This window comes from Panthera uncia, chromosome B1 (genome assembly GCF_023721935.1).
Source record: "Panthera uncia isolate 11264 chromosome B1, Puncia_PCG_1.0, whole genome shotgun sequence".
NCBI classification, from domain to species: Eukaryota; Metazoa; Chordata; class Mammalia; order Carnivora; family Felidae; genus Panthera; species Panthera uncia.
The window spans coordinates 90,175,961-90,191,650 of NC_064811.1; the positions used below are offsets into that span (position 1 = coordinate 90,175,961).

Here is a 15,690-nt window from a genome sequence, read left to right on the forward strand (position 1 = left end):
AATTTTGCTAGGTGTCTTTATATCAATACCGTGGTTATGTAAGAAAATGTCTTTTTCTTTTTTAAAGCAATCCTTCCTGAAATATGTAAGAATAAAATATCATGATGCCAGGGATTTGCTTTAAAGCGAATATGGGAAATACAACAAAATGTTAGTAAATGTTAAATCTCAATGGTAGGAATATAGGGCTCATTACACTTTTTACTTTGATGTATGTTTAAAAGTTCTCATAATGAAAGGTTTAATCAATGGTTAGGTGCAATAAAACTACCTATGAATTAAGCTCTGAGGAGCAGTTCAAAATGGAGAAAAACTTCAAATTGTTTTTTAACATGCACATATATATGTACATATGGGACATTTTAGGAAGAACTAACATAGCTTTTTGGATGTAATGAGGATCTTTCTTGATAAACAAACTCAATGTAATAAAAGATTTTTTTCTTTTATTTCTTTTCTTTTTTTTAAAAGGAGAAACAGGCTCTAAGACTCTATTTGTTGAGGATACTGGCTTCATTCTGGTTTCACAGCTGGACACTGGATAAATCCACTGACTAGAACTGCGATTTTGAAAGAAACATGTGGCTTTAATTAACATGTCATTGCTGTAACATAATTGCAGAGTAACACAGAAAGTACACTGAAATTCTAGACAAGGAGAACCCTTTTTAGTGGCATCGTACCTGAATTAAACGAAGTTTATAACATTTTGGTAGTTAAAGCCGAATCTGTAGCCTACACTCTCTGAGATGAAGTTAATTTAGTTGGAATGGACAGACAAACAAACGTGATTTCTCAGCCCAGGTGCAGCTTCTGATGATTCACACAGTTTTCTTCATACTACAGACATTTCCGAATGAAAGGTTTATTTGTGAGCTTAAAGGTAAGCGAATAGGTCTACATTGAACGATGCTTCTAGTGATTAATATTTCACTCACTACTTTTGAGTGATAAGTACATGTTTAATCAGCTTAGAATTTTATATGTTTTAGGGTGTTTTGAATATAATAACCATTTGGGAGTTATCTATGTTCCCGGAGTCAAGTTTCTTTTAGTAGAAAACCTCCTAACAAGACACTTGTTCTTGACAGATTCACCCATCAGATCCATAAAACAAAAAGACCATTCTGTTTCAGTTGAGATGTTTACGTGTAGATATTTGCGTCGAATTAATAGTCCTGGCACTTTTTAAATTAATTATGCCAAAAAATGATATTTAAGCTATAAAGTGCAGGAACTCACCCATAAGATTTTTTTTGTTATTACAATATTCATGCAAGGAGTAGGCCTGTTGGTGACAAATGATCTCTGAGAACAGGTTACAATAATATTTGGGCACAAACTGTGGGTGCTTAGGTGAAAGATATTTTTTTCCCCTCAAGGATCTTTGCTAATCATGAATGACTACCAAAAGAAACAAGCAAAAATGTTGGAAAGAACTTTACATTTGCCCTAATGGAAATAATCTATTAGCCTGAAAAAGACACTTCCTTTGTTTATAGAATGTGTTTTAACAATACGACAATGGAGTTCTATAGGCAAATTTCTCAAGGCTCATGGTGTAGAATAAAGAGAGGCTCATGTATATACCACCCAGAAATGAGAACATGACAAAGCAATAGTAATAGTGGTAATATTAGCTTAACATTTACTGAGCAATTATTTCATACCAAGGACTATGTTTAGCACTTTACAGGGACTATCGCATTTAATCCTCATAATAAGTCTATGCAGTAGGTACCATTTTTATACCCATTGCCCAGATGGGGGGGAATGAGGCCCAGGCCTGCCAAATAACTACCGCCAAGCAGATGGCAGAGCAAGGCAGTTGGATCCCAGAGCTTATGTCCTGAAGTCCTAGACAAGAAGTTTTGCTAATCACAAACCCTACGTTACATGAGATTTTAACGTTTTCAGTAGAGTGAGCAAATATTAAGTAACTAAGCAAATAAGCCAGGAGCTGCAAATACAGTTCTGCCTGTTTATTAGTATACAATGAAAAAGTACAAGGACTTTGTCGATGTACGGAAACACACACATGTACAAACATTCACACTAAACACACAGCTAGTATGAGAAAGAAGTGAGAGCACTAAAATGGTACAGGTTACACCCACAACTGCACACCAACATTTATTCATCCTTTCAGCTAACATTCAGCCCTCTGCCACGCCCTGGCATTGCTAGGGAGAACAGGCAAACTGGATTCCTGTCCTACAGAGCTTGTAGTCTACTGAAGAAGAGGGACTTGAAACAGTCCACAAATAACTAATCATTTAATCACTGTGAAGATGAACCTCACAAGGTAGAAAAGCACAGTGCAGTGAAGAGAAAATACGAGTACCCTAACCTGTGCTTATACTTGGAGGCAGAGGAAATGGGCCATGAGTCAGGAATAAACAGAGCAAATCTAAGAAATTATCGTGACTTTCTGCGGTTTGCCCGTTTAATTCAAAAATAGATTTTTACTGGAAGGGAAAAGACTTGTTTTTTTTTTTTTTTTTTTTCAACGTTTATTTTATTTTTGGGACAGAGAGAGACAGAGCATGAACGGGGGAGGGACAGAGAGAGAGGGAGACACAGAATCGGAAACAGGCTCCAGGCTCTGAGCCATCAGCCCAGAGCCTGACTCGGGGCTCGAACTCACGGACCGTGAGATCGTGACCTGGCTGAAGTCGGACGCTTAACCGACTGCGCCACCCAGGTGCCCCGAAAAGACTTGTTTTAAATATCTCTGCACTTCATTATTTATTTGTGGCCGTGGCAGGGAGCCTCAGCTGAATTTAAGCGAGTCACGGAGACGGCTGGACCTATAGTGGTGGCAGGTGTTAGGGAGTCCGCAGGAGAACGGGGCCGGGACGGGGCCTTTTGGAAAAGGAGCTCTACCTGTGCCCTCTGCTAAGCGTGGATATGTCTGGGTAAGTCTGGGGAGCAAATGCAGTGGCCGCAAAGTCCAGTTACACTGGGGCTATGAACTCTCCAAGGAGGGTACTTATCCATAAGTGGAGAAGGAAACTAGGTCCATTGAGCTCAACCCAGGAGAAAGCTTTGCCCATGCAGAGGAGGATGGCTGTTCCCCCAATTTGTCTCCTGGAGACATGCCTGGCCCCTGACTAGCGAACCGGGCCAGCTTTCTCACACGGCACATGTGACCAAGGGGAAAGAGACATCCTGCCCCACAGGAGAGCAGTGGGCGGTGGTCGCCTGCTGAGGGCTGCTGAACCTGGCTGTGCAGAAAGCAAGACTTCAGGGCCCAGCAGAGAGATGCAGTAGCAGCTGGGCCTGGTGGAAAAGGGAGGGAGGGAAGGAAGTGAGGTGGGGGTGATGGCATAACAGAAATGCCTGACAGAGGCTGCGAGACTCCCCTTGGTGGTTTCCAGAATTAGATGCAAAGGACTTGGCAGGAAGTCAGAGGTCCTGCATCAGTGGGAGCTACAAACTGATAAACCGTTGGTCTCTACAGGCTGGTGGGTCCAAGGGAAATTCACGTTACAGGTAAATGAACAAATGAGTTGGCATAGCTGCCTAAGTCTGTTTGGAAGCTCAGTAGGTTTATTTATGTTGTCTTAATTTGATTACTCTGAGACGAAGTTGAAGTTAGAACTGCTTGTAATTTGGAAACAAAGTGCTCGTTTTGCAAAAAGGCTCTGGAATTTTATAGTAACGCACATAGAACTATGAACCGTGGAGGATGCAGGAAGAGTGAACACTGCCTTCTCTTTGTAGAGAGATATTGGCTGCCTTAAGAAACACCCATCAGAGTTTTCATAAATAAAACATAGCAGAGCAATGCCCAGTGTGTGTGTGTGTGGGGGGGCAGTTTTCCCTCTAGTATGAAAGGAATTAGTGTAGTCGATAGAAAACGAGGCTGTGTATGAAAGCCCAGTGTGTAGCACAGGGTTTTCACCCTGGGGGTCTGAAAATACCAAAGATAGCAGAATCCAGGAGTGAGATCGCAGCGGGGTGGGGGGGTGTCAGGAGGGGGCTGGCACATGTGTTTAACCCTTAGGTTGCAATGTTGTTTTCGTAGCGTGTATGTGTATGATCTTTTCCGCACAAATACATATTCTATGATGCATATATAAATAAGGTGAAATACCAAAGGTTACTTCTTTCAGTTATTATGTACATGAAAAACAATGAAAAGCAGAAGAAAATGTAAAAGGTGACAGCGTAAAATGGATAGTGAATTAGATATCTCTTTTACATCGGTAGGATCTGATCTTTTCCTGACCCAGAGCTTCTCATCTTGCCTAGAGTCTTTTATTAGTGACATGATGTTTCAGGACAGCATGGAATGAGGCAGACAGCACATGCAGAAGCACGTGTGTGACTATCCAGTTGTGGGGGGGGGTGGGGGGCAGGATGTCCATCCCCCCATTGTGGACATCCTGCCATCACCATTGCTTCTCAGCAGGGCCCCCTGTAGACTAAGGTGTTTGGCAATAACTGAGACCCTGCCCCAGATCTGCCAGGACTGGAGATTCATCAGCTATAGACCGATCAGTGGGGAGCTCTTAATTATTTTAACTGTCCTGATCATTGATTTAAGGCACTCCCTGACTCCAATTAATTTCATTCACTTTGAAACAGCAAAAAACAGCCAAGAGTGCTCATGTTCCTGAAATATTGGTATTCGGATCCCATTCTTATGTTTCCACTTCTAGGAAGTCTGCTGGAGTAAGTTTCTGGGTTTTGAAATAATGTAAGTGCAGCCTTTTTGTTAGCTAGATGATGATATAAAATGCTTTATGTTTTAATGCTTGCTTCATTCATCTCTGGAGCTTGTATTGTATCACTGGTTTTATCAGTCATTTGTATTGGGTTTCTGAGACTGCTATCAAAACGAGAAACACCCCCTACGTTTGCTTCTGCTTTTCTCTTTCTTTTTTTTTGAGTGAAGTTAATAAAATAATTTGAGAGTAACATGGAGTTCCCTGCCACCCTGCCCCATTTTATCCTGAGTTAAGAGCATACGTTAAATAGGTTAGCAAAGGAATATAAAGTTCCCTCTTTCTTGGGGTGCCTGAGTGGCTCAGTCTGTTGAGCATCTGACTCTTGATTTCGGCTCAGGCCATGATCCCAGGGTCGTGGGATTGAGGCCCGTGTAGGGCTCCCGCTGAGCATGGATCCTGCTTAAGATTCTCTCTCTCCCTCTGCCTCTCTGCTGTGCTTGTGCTTTCTCTAAAATTAAAAAATAAAATTTTTTTCTTATTTAAAAAAAAGTTCCATCTTTATTCTGAGGTGATGTAAAAAGAGGCATGTTCATAGCAATTTGGCTGTGGAAAACGTCCCCCAAATGACAGGTTCTTCGGTGCAGGCCTACCCTTGCTAATAGTCCACAGGTGTGCAGGTAATGAATCTGCTGTGCCTTCCTGGGGAAGAGGTGCTATGCTTTCAAAATATTCTCCCCCACATACATTTTGCCCTGAAACCCTTTGTCCAGTGACATGGCAAACTGCTTCCTAGTTCGGTGCCAGGTATTGGAATGTTATTAATATATACTCTACTTCTTCCAAAGGATTCGAATGGCAACAATGAAACTGAAGTTAAGAAGATGATGTTAAAATTCCATTCCTTCTACTGCTGTGACATTTGATTTAATGAGAAAATTTTCCTCATCTGTAAAATGGGTTATCCAACTGTGACTGTCTGCCCCATGACTGCTCTGGTGAGCTAATAGGTCTGGAAAGCACGTAAATTAAGAAGTGTTGTATCTGTGGGATCTGTAGTTGTTCGGGGACTACGTCATTATTGAGCTCTACTTGAGACCCCCAGTGACTCACCTACGTTCCACGAGAACATTGGTGTTAAGTGTGGAGTGACCTTCCTGAGATTTCTGAGTAGGCTGTAGTGTCCAGGATGCCCCCTTTGGAGTGCCCAGAGCAAGAGATCAAAGAAACCAGAAACATAGTTTGATTTTAAATCAAAAGTTATGACTTTATTTTAATATACCAAGAAAAAATATTTCTTTGAATGTTGTGAAATAAGCACTTGAAAATAACAACTCCAACATTGCTGTGATTTGCTCTGTGAAGCTTCTGTGGGTGAACTTCTATCTGAACGTGCTCTGGGGCCCCTAAGAGGCTGCATCTCTCAGCGGTTTTCAAGTTAGCAGCAAGCAGCCTCCTACCTGAACATGCCCGGACAGACCTGCCTGAAACTGACATGCCTGGGGAGCACAATTAGGCTACTTCTGGAGAGTTCTTGATATCTGCCCACAGAGAAAAGTCTCAAGAGCCAAGTGTTGAGAAATTGTTTAAATACCAGCATGAGTCAGGACCCCTCGATCCTGGCCTAAGTGGGTTGCAATTATGGCTTGACCCTGACTTATGGGACCGGTTTCTTGAATTTAACGAGTTGCTTCAGAAGTTTACTACAATGTAGTTTTGGGCCTAGATTTCCACTGAAGTGTATCTGACTGCAAGACTTTTGTTTGCCTGACATAAAATTATAATGCCCTTATTATGACCTTTCCAAACCCACACATGGGTGTGCATGCATGCTTTCTCTTCTATTGTCAGAACAACTTCTGTTTTACTTTTTTCTAAGTGTAATTCAGGAGGAAAGGAAGCCTGGGAATTACTGTCTCCCCTTCTATGAGCCCTGAATTTTTAAAGTATTTGAGGATGAGGAAAGTTAATGGGATGACTCAACAGGCTTGTGAATATTCTTCGATACTCTGTGCGGGTGTTCTTAGCTATGGGTTCCGCCATGTGGCTGGAGGACGTTTATAATTGGGAGTCTGTCACAACTGGCATTCAGAAAAATGCTATAATGGCACTGACCTTGTTTTGCTCAAGTATTGGGTACCAGCAGACCAAGGCCGTCAGTTCGTTGGAAACTGGGTCCTAACACTTCATTCATACTGATTGTTGGCACAAAGTATCGCTGCTTTATTGGCTCTCACTTCAGTGTGTGTGTACTACCGGCCAAACCCTGTGGTGTATTCTCAGCAAAATCTCTTCTTGATGGTAATGGGTCTGAGGCGCAAAGAATCAGATCTTGTGTATGAGACGGAGAGCACTTAAAGCTACAGGAGACAGTGACTCACGGGACGAACTATCATCCTGAACTGATAGCAAAATATCAGTGGAAACAAAAAAACCTGAACTACTGGAAAGTTCTGGGATTCCATCATGGAATTTTCACACAGTTACACTCTTGGGGACAGAAACTTTTTCAGGGAAACAAGTGTCTAAAAGAGACAGGCATGGACCACCACATACATCTCAAAGCACTCGATTCTGGGATCAAAGTCTACTGGATCTTCTCCACTCCACTACCAGCTCTCTTGAATCAGCACGTGGCCAATCCAACAACTCCGAGAGAGAGCAAAAAAAAAAGCCCTCAGGATGTGCTGGAGCTGGCAGTTGTGTGACACCTGGTCTCTGAGGGGAGGCTGTTTTATCAGAAAAAAGAGAAGAGAGTAACCTGAGCACGCTGTCTCTCCCAGGTAATTTTGCAGTCTGGGAATGAGGCCAGACTTCTGGAGCATTCTACTCAGTGTAGTTTACTCCAGGCACTTTGTTTCTTTGATGTGCCAGGTTTTATCACAAAGATACCACATCTGATTTAGAAAAAAAAAAATTTCTGTAGGTCTCTTTCCCAGAAGTGTTCTACCATTCTGTTCAGCAAAACTCCTACCCAAATGAAGTTTCTGATTCAGGCCAGAACCACATTAGTAGAGAGGTGCGGAAGTGAGAGTAATATAATCAATCCTTTCTTCCCCCTTAAGCAATCTATCCCTCCCCCCTAGTTTTTATAGTGGAGTGTGACTAGAAGGGTGAGGGTAAATTATCTGGAATAAGAATCTCGATATAGGATTTTAATTTGGTACTTTGGCCTGGCAGGAATTTAAATAGTACAGTATTTACTCTTTTCTCATTAGCAAAACTAGAAGGCCCAGATAAAACCTCCAGAGTGTTTTTCATTAGAATGTTTTTCATTGCAAACTTGTAGACTCCGGTTGATACTCAGACCTCGGGCATCAAATTGCATGCACTTATATATGAAATGAAGGATGTTTGTTTGTTTTTCAACCCAGAAATGTTTTCAACATGGTGGGATTGGAATGCAGTGGAAAATCTCCAATAGAAAGATAATCTATTGCAGCATAGAGGGGCAGTTCTAAAAACTTGCCTGCCCAAGTTTTTCTGGAATGTTAACTGATAGTAGGATTATCTATGTGGCAGTCAATTCTCTGGTAGGATTCAGATTTGCCATGGGCTAGTGGTCCAGCCTCTTATCTCGATATAATTAAGTAATCAAGCCAAGATGTTAAAAACATTGTATTGAAACTGTAATACCAGAATTTTTTTTTAAGGTTTTTTTTCCTCCCATGATAAACATTGGAAAAGCCTTTAGATATATTTAGCCAATTCAAAAACTATTTATTAGACATTCAACCTGTAAACAAAAATTCTAAATTATCTCACAAGTGAACACAAGTATGAACCTGTATCAAGATAAAAGTGCTTTGGAAGCATCATTTAGAGTCTATTTAAGGTCTATGCTCATTTCCTTATTCTAACCTGCATTGAAGGATCAATGATAAATCAATGGATTCAATGATTAAATTAAATCAACCAGATAAGCTCTAACTGGTCCTTCAGTTAAACTCAAGTCAGCTGTATTTGGCCTTTTCCTCATTTTAATTATTCTGCTCCTTTTCTTTTATAAGGAAAAAAAAAAAGCATATTGCACAGTATCATGGATTTTCAAAGCTCAAAATAACATTATTTGCATCCTAAGAACCTACTAGCTGTTATAGCAGGTCCCACCTTTTTAGCTCATGCCTGTTTTTGCCTTAATATCACAATACATCCGTCAATTGTCTCTCATCTCTGGACCAATGTCAAGACATCATAGACTGTTCACAATAATTTAACACAGATGTAACAGTTTCCCTCCCCTGCAAAGCCCCATCCCCACCCTGGGTCTATCAGTCATGACCTGGTTTGCATGGATTCTTTGTTCATTGTTCAAGCCATTCACACAGAATGGGATAAAACTTTATTCTTTTAAATTCCACACATAAACAAGATGCTGAGAAAGCCCTTGTCATCTCTGACAGAGAAGCAGAGCAGCTCTGTTTCATGAATGACAGCACAATTAAAGCTAAAATAATATAAAAATAATCTGAAAAATCCCTTTTACTGTACACTCTCAAATAAAGCAAGAAAGATAAACAACAGTTTTCCTTTTCTGCTAGCCAGAAAATGTGTCTCTATGCATTTGGGCTTTGAAGTTGAGTGTACCCCACATCTGTGTGCATGTACGTGTGGTTATGCGTGTATAGTCTACACAGTGTAGCTGCTAATCGTTTTCATCTAGTTTTTCTAATCATGAAGCTACTTAACCAATTAGAATACTAGCATATCACATTGAACAATTTTACATAATTGCTTCTTTGAAATACTAGGAATGTTTACACATTTATTTGGCTTGTAAAGGACTGAAATATTACAGATAATATTATATTATCTAGCTTTTTTTTTTTTTTAAACAATATGGCTCTTAATAAATTGATTTTCTGAGTTCCAGAGCGAAAGTCCCTTTTAAAAAAATTTCTGAAGCGGACTTGAAGCAGGAAGAATGTCTTCTGATTTGGCCAAAAAATATGATGAGTATTTTAGATCATTTAAAATTTGAAGGATAAGTCTCTAAGGGGCCCTTTGTTGTCAACTGTTCAGCCAAACTTGCCATGAAGTGTCTGTTGAAGTATCTCCACTTGACCAGCAGAGGGCACTTTACACACCTCTGCATTGCTTAGGCAGCAAATGCAGAGGATGAGGAAACACAGTGTTCACCCAATATCAGGAAGAGCCCTGCAGATTTCTTTTTGAAATTCACAAAAATATAGAAAATATGGACTGTACAACAGGGTTTCATTTGGAAAGTTATGAGTGTGTGTGAAGTCAAATAGAGAGGGGTATGCGTAGTCTGTTGTATTCATCTTCGGCCCCCTACTTTCCCTCCTGTCCTTTCCCCTTTTTCCCAGCTCAAGATATCCGGCTGGATCTTTTCACAGGTAGTACAGAATCCATTTTCAAATCATTTGGTTGAGTTTTACCTTTTCTATTCTGTATTTACTCTTCGGTTCCAAAGCCCAGGGCAACTGAACCAAGGATAATCCTTTTTAGCTCATTTCCGAGTAGAAATTAGAGTTAAACTATCAGAAATGCTCCACGATGGAGCTGCCCCTTGAGGAATTGGGCTGCGTTGTTTCCATCCTCCCAGGAAGAACCTTGGAAAAGTATTGTGCCCCGTTTGGTTCTAGCAAACCCACACTAGCCTGAGCCTGTGCTATGAAGGGAAAGATACCAGTCTTTCTCTGAGTTGAAATACAATTGTTTACATCTGTTTTCATGAGAGGTGATTAAGACATCTTTTCTTTTGGGGGCTACAGCTACTGACCTTTCTTTAAAAGGTTTTACTTTTCGGAAAAGCATTATTGTTCTAGATACACACCCTGTGTCTCTTCCATTTTATCTATTCTATTGGCTCCAGTTTAGTGTCAAAAAAGATTAGAAAGGATTGTGTGTGTATGTGCTCGCACGGTTTTTTAAGTAAACTTCTTTCATTCTTAGAGAAATATAACACTTAGTAAATACGTTTTTTGTTTTTTTTTTCATATAGTGTTAATAGCCTTTGTTTACTTTCTACTTCTCTCTCTTTCTGTGCCTCTGGCTCACTTTTGTTCTCATTTGTCCTAGAACTGACAGTGAAAGGGGAATGGGGTTTTCCAGCAGCAGTCCTTTGAGATGGAGGTGCACTCAGTGAGTCCTCACCCAAAAAGGATCATAAACTTACTGGGTTACGTCAACCTAATTATCCCTAAGCTGCCTTGGGTTTTGTGTTTGCTCATGTGTTTTGTTTTGTTGTAGCTGCACCATGTGTGATTCCTTGTGCCATTTTCTTTTGTCTATTGTTTTTCTTGATGACCCTGAGCTATGGCTTTCTCCTCAGTTCCAACACTATTCAGCCTTCGTTGTTTTCCTCATCTTGCCGATGTAGGCCTCAAAGAAGAAGTGGCAGAAAAGCACAAGGTAGCTGAGGTACATGAGTGAGGACCAGAAGATGTTCTGAAAGTGAGAGTGACACTGGTCTTGCTGCATCCAGGAGAAGACCAGGTAGTTAATGACACAGCCCATCAGCATCTGAGTGATCTGGGACAGGGTGATGAACATGGCAAACTTCCGGGAAACTCGGAAACCTGCCGCTCGCAAGGCATAGTAAGAGTACATCACGGCGTGCACGCCATAGTTCATGGTCATAAACCAACCACCCCCGGCTACCATGTCCTTGTAGGAGTACCAGGAGTACAGGAGCACAGTGATGTGGTGGTACCAGTGCAGGAAGATCAGCTTTTGCTTCCTCAGAATAATGAATATTGTATCTCCTGAAAGACAGAGAAGGCAAAAAATGTGCATGAGCCCCTTGACCATGACATAATGGTAATTCACATTTTTACAAGAAGGTAGGCATCTTGAACTCGCACTTGGGCGTGGCACGGACGGGGTTAGAATCCGGGAATGGCACTAGCTCTGTGAGCTTGGGCAAGTTACTTATCCTCACGATTTTCCAGTTTCTGTAAAATGGGGATGATGGTGGGGATACCAACAGTAGCTTGGAAATGTCCGAGGACTAAATAAGATAACCAACATGCCCTCTTGACACATGGAAAACACTCGATAAATGTTACTTTCGGAAACCTGTTTTACACAAAATCTTAATAACTTTTGATCTAGAAGGGCCATTAGCAATCATGCTACCCAATTTTTAACTCGGCCATACATTTTAGGAAATATTGTCTGGAAGAGTCAAGTGACTTCTCTCAGATCATTTATCAATAGAGACAAACAGATTAGAATTGGAGTGCTCAGCAAAATGTCCTTAGGCCTCTCTAGAGTAGGAAAACCATTTTTCTTTGGTATATGACAAAAGGTACTCCTCTCCTAAAAAACATATCTTTGTAAGCTCCCTGTAAAATGTGAAGTCTCGACATACAGCAGTTGGAAAAGTAAAATGTGAGGAAAAGACAAAAGCAGAGAGAGAAAAGTCACCTTTTACCCAGTTTGCTGAAGTAAAATTTTATATCTGAAAATTTTATATCAATGAATCGAACGATTAAAAACTTAAAAATGACACACATTTTTATGGAGTTAACTTTGAGAAAGCTTTCCAGGATCTATTAACAATATTCTCTTGAAGAAAAAGACCCCTGTTTCTAAGGTAGGAAATTTATGTTATAGACGCTAGGATTCTGCTCAGGTAGGTAAATGCTATTTATACGTAATGATTCTCTGAAAAGCCTTAAGGATTCCAAAAAATATACTGTAGAAAAACTTATGTGAAAATGGATGAAGAGCAAGCTTAGTCACAAATACACATAATTCCATAAACAACTATGAAAGAAGTGGAAAAGACATTGGGATGTGGGACAAAAACAGGATGTATGCTCCTGGTTCTTCTCTCTGGTTCTTCTCAGATATAGGAAAACTCAACATCCTTTGCGACCTTTGGAATTTGATTTGCTTTGCACAACGAGAACTAGAAGGCCCCTCGTCTCATTCTGAAATCTAATTAAGCACAAAGGGAATTAGTACTTACCCATGTCTTATCCCTTATATACTTCATGGATGCCCTAAAACATTTAACACTCGGAAAGGTCAAAGAACGTGAGGTCTGGGTAAGACTTTTAAGGTTCTGATGGTCATGGTTGGAATAATATAGGTGGTGTCCCATTTCATTCAGCAGGAGCTATTCGTTTGTTTCTCTACAGAATTGTTAGACATTATCACTTCATATGTGTTTAGAACAGAAAAGGACAGCTATCAGTTGCTGTATTTCTGAACATATTATCAAATTTTCTTGGAAGTCCTTTTTTCTCTTATGAGATGTCTGGCATATTATGCCTTTAAATGTTAGCCAGACTGATAATGATTGATGGTGACAGTTACTCTGACTTGTATACTTAAGGGACAGAACTGGTATCAGGAGACCCGGGGTCTACTTCTTAGTGTTAAGCTGTGCTATTTTCGTGTGCCTGTCAAAGATCCACTATTTCTGTGTAATTACTACTTTGTGCCTCCCTTGGCTCAGTAAACTATAATGTAGACACAATAATTCTAGCTTACTTTTGTTCAAAGTGGAAAGAAGGTAGAAGTCCAAGGAATTATATGTTAAAAACAAATTCAGTCATTCATAATTGAGAAGATGTTTTTTATGAGTCTCGAAGCATGAACAGAAATGTATATAATCCACCATGACATCCAAACATGTTGCAATAAAAGTTATTTGCTGTAAAGTAACAAGCACCTCATCCTTTTTAATTCTTTTGATTTTTAACTCTAGCATCACTTTTATGTTAAAACTGTATTGTCTAAAGAACAATTTCAGTGTGAGGAGAGTAATAGGGGACAAAAGACAGACCATATTAGAATAAGCTAACTGGGAACCAAAAGTGGGGCCTAGAGTTCTGGAATTGAAACTTGATTTGTGTTTTTCCTGTCTAAGTAGGAGTCTCACATCTCACGAGTAGGGGGCATGATCTGAGACACGTTAGGTATTTCCATTTAAATGGGGGAGCTGGAGGTGAAGGACATGTCATGAGAGCTATAAAACAAAATTAATTTGATTTCATTTATGATTTTTTTTTTGAACAGACAGGATGGCAGGTGGAGTAATGAAGATGGGATTTCCCAGTAAAGGTCGTGGAGCCTCTCCGGGCTAGTCTCCAATGCCCTATTAAGGTTAGTATCCCCAAGGAGGCTGCTGACCTAAGGAATGGTAGATTCTCCTGGGCAAGGGGAAGGGGAAACTGGCGGGGTTCCAGAAGGGCTTCCCTTAAGACCACCTACTTTTTTTTTTTTTTTTTGGATATTGCAGCTGAGATGCAATGTCACACCACTCTGGAAGTTATGAATTATTTTTCTTCTGGGGAAACAACATAATCTCACAGTTGACTTGTCATGAGCCCGTCATGCCATGGTATGGTATTGACAGGCCTGCCAAAAGCTACAGAGTGACCTACAAATGCAAACCAAAGATAGGGATTGTGTATTTATTTGATGTTGGCCAACCAATCTTTTCTGGCCAAAGGTCTGGTTGGCATCATGGAAAGAATGTTGGCCAACAATCAGCAGCGGGACTCTCGACTCTCAGACGCTTCAGCCACATCATGTATTTTAGGTACCGCTGGTTCGTGTTCTCCCTACCACTGTCTAACTACTTTTGATTCAGCTATTTTCAGTCTGCAGGCAGGGTGTGCTCTTCTCATTCCTAAGTGTCCCTTCTGAACTGTACCTTCAGCCTGTGTGCCTGTTAAGTACAGGTGTCTGTGCGGCTTTGGAGAAGCCCATCAGCATTTGGAAACCCCCGGGTTGCTCACAGTCACCAGGAGATGGACAGCCCACTGTGCGTGGTTTGTCACAGATGGCTATACCCCTCTTCGCAGAGTTAGCTGGAGCTCTGCTGAGTCAGAGTTTCAAAAACAATGACGAGCTCAACTGTGCAAGGACCTAGACTCAGAGCAGATGTTTCCAAGTTTTCACAAAAGCAGATCTCAGCAGCTTTTCATATAATTCAAACAGTAGGCGCGCAAAGATTTTGGCACACAAAGCAGGTTGGCGGTTCTCTTCTCATTTGTTGTAATAGATCGTAACTCTATAATTCACTGAAATGAGCTCCCTGTTTTCTGCTGAAACAGAAAGGCCTTCTTGCTATTAAGAGTTGAGTGAAGGAGGAATGGTGATAGGATTTGATGGGTGGTGGCGAACGGGGAAGATGAAAAACTGCTAGGGGCGAATGATGGCGATGTGAGTAATTCAAGTGTTCTTAATGCCACAGCGCTGTATACTGAGAATGGTTAAGTTTTACATTATGTGTATTTTGCCATCCCTACCCCACTCCCCCCTCCCCCATCAGCCCCCAAAGAAAAGTATAGTGAAAACTGCAGGCATGTAGGTTTGAGTGGGAAAACAGAGTTTCAGTGTTGGACACAGAAGAACTGTTCCTTCTCACAGGAACCTTTTCTTTCTGCTGCACATAAGGGAGTCCAGAATCTTAGGGTATTGAACAGCAGAGCTTAGGACCTAAAAATAAGAAAAGTTCTAAATAATCCAAGTGGATAAATCTTTATTTCTTTCCTTTTTTTTTTTTTTAAAGTTTATTATTTTTTTTGTTTTTGAGAGAGTGAGTGGAGGAGAAGCAGAGAGATAGGGAGAGAGAGGATCCCAAGCAGCCTCCACACTGTCAGCGCAGAGCCCGAGGCGGTATCAAACCCACGTGAGATCAGACCATGCTCTGAGCCAAAATCAAGTGTTGGACGCTTAACTGACTGAGCTATCCAGGTGCCCTGTGGATGAATCTTTCTTAACTAAGTGGTAGAAACAATGTTTCCTAAGAATGAAAAAATTGAAAAGGGTCTTAACTTCCAAAATGAACAAGAAGGCATTCAAGAAACATGTTCACTGAATTAGGGCTAGGGGCTGGCGATCTCTTGAGGCACTCAACTGGTACTGATTTTTGGATCTATTTTGATTCAACAGTTTAGTTTGGGAAGGCCATTGTCAATGAGCTCCAGACTATTCAAAAGGAAATAAAACATATTTTAAAATAGAAAAACAAAGCAGTCTGACCATGAAAATATGTATATAATGAACCTGAAACTACATGAAGAATGTC

At 40.7% G+C, this 15,690-nt stretch overlaps 1 protein-coding gene across 1 annotated transcript in view; it reads right to left on the reverse strand.

Annotated features, from left to right (window-relative positions):
• Positions 1-8,992: 8,992 nt before the first annotated feature.
• ELOVL6 (ELOVL fatty acid elongase 6) overlaps positions 8,993-15,690 on the reverse strand; it is a 141,852-nt gene continuing 135,154 nt past the window's right edge. Inside the window, exon 4 of the mRNA XM_049631040.1 lies at positions 8,993-11,404. Within this exon, the coding sequence (XP_049486997.1) occupies positions 10,980-11,404 (425 nt within the window). The 3' untranslated portion in view covers positions 8,993-10,979. The remainder of the gene's footprint in view (positions 11,405-15,690) is intronic.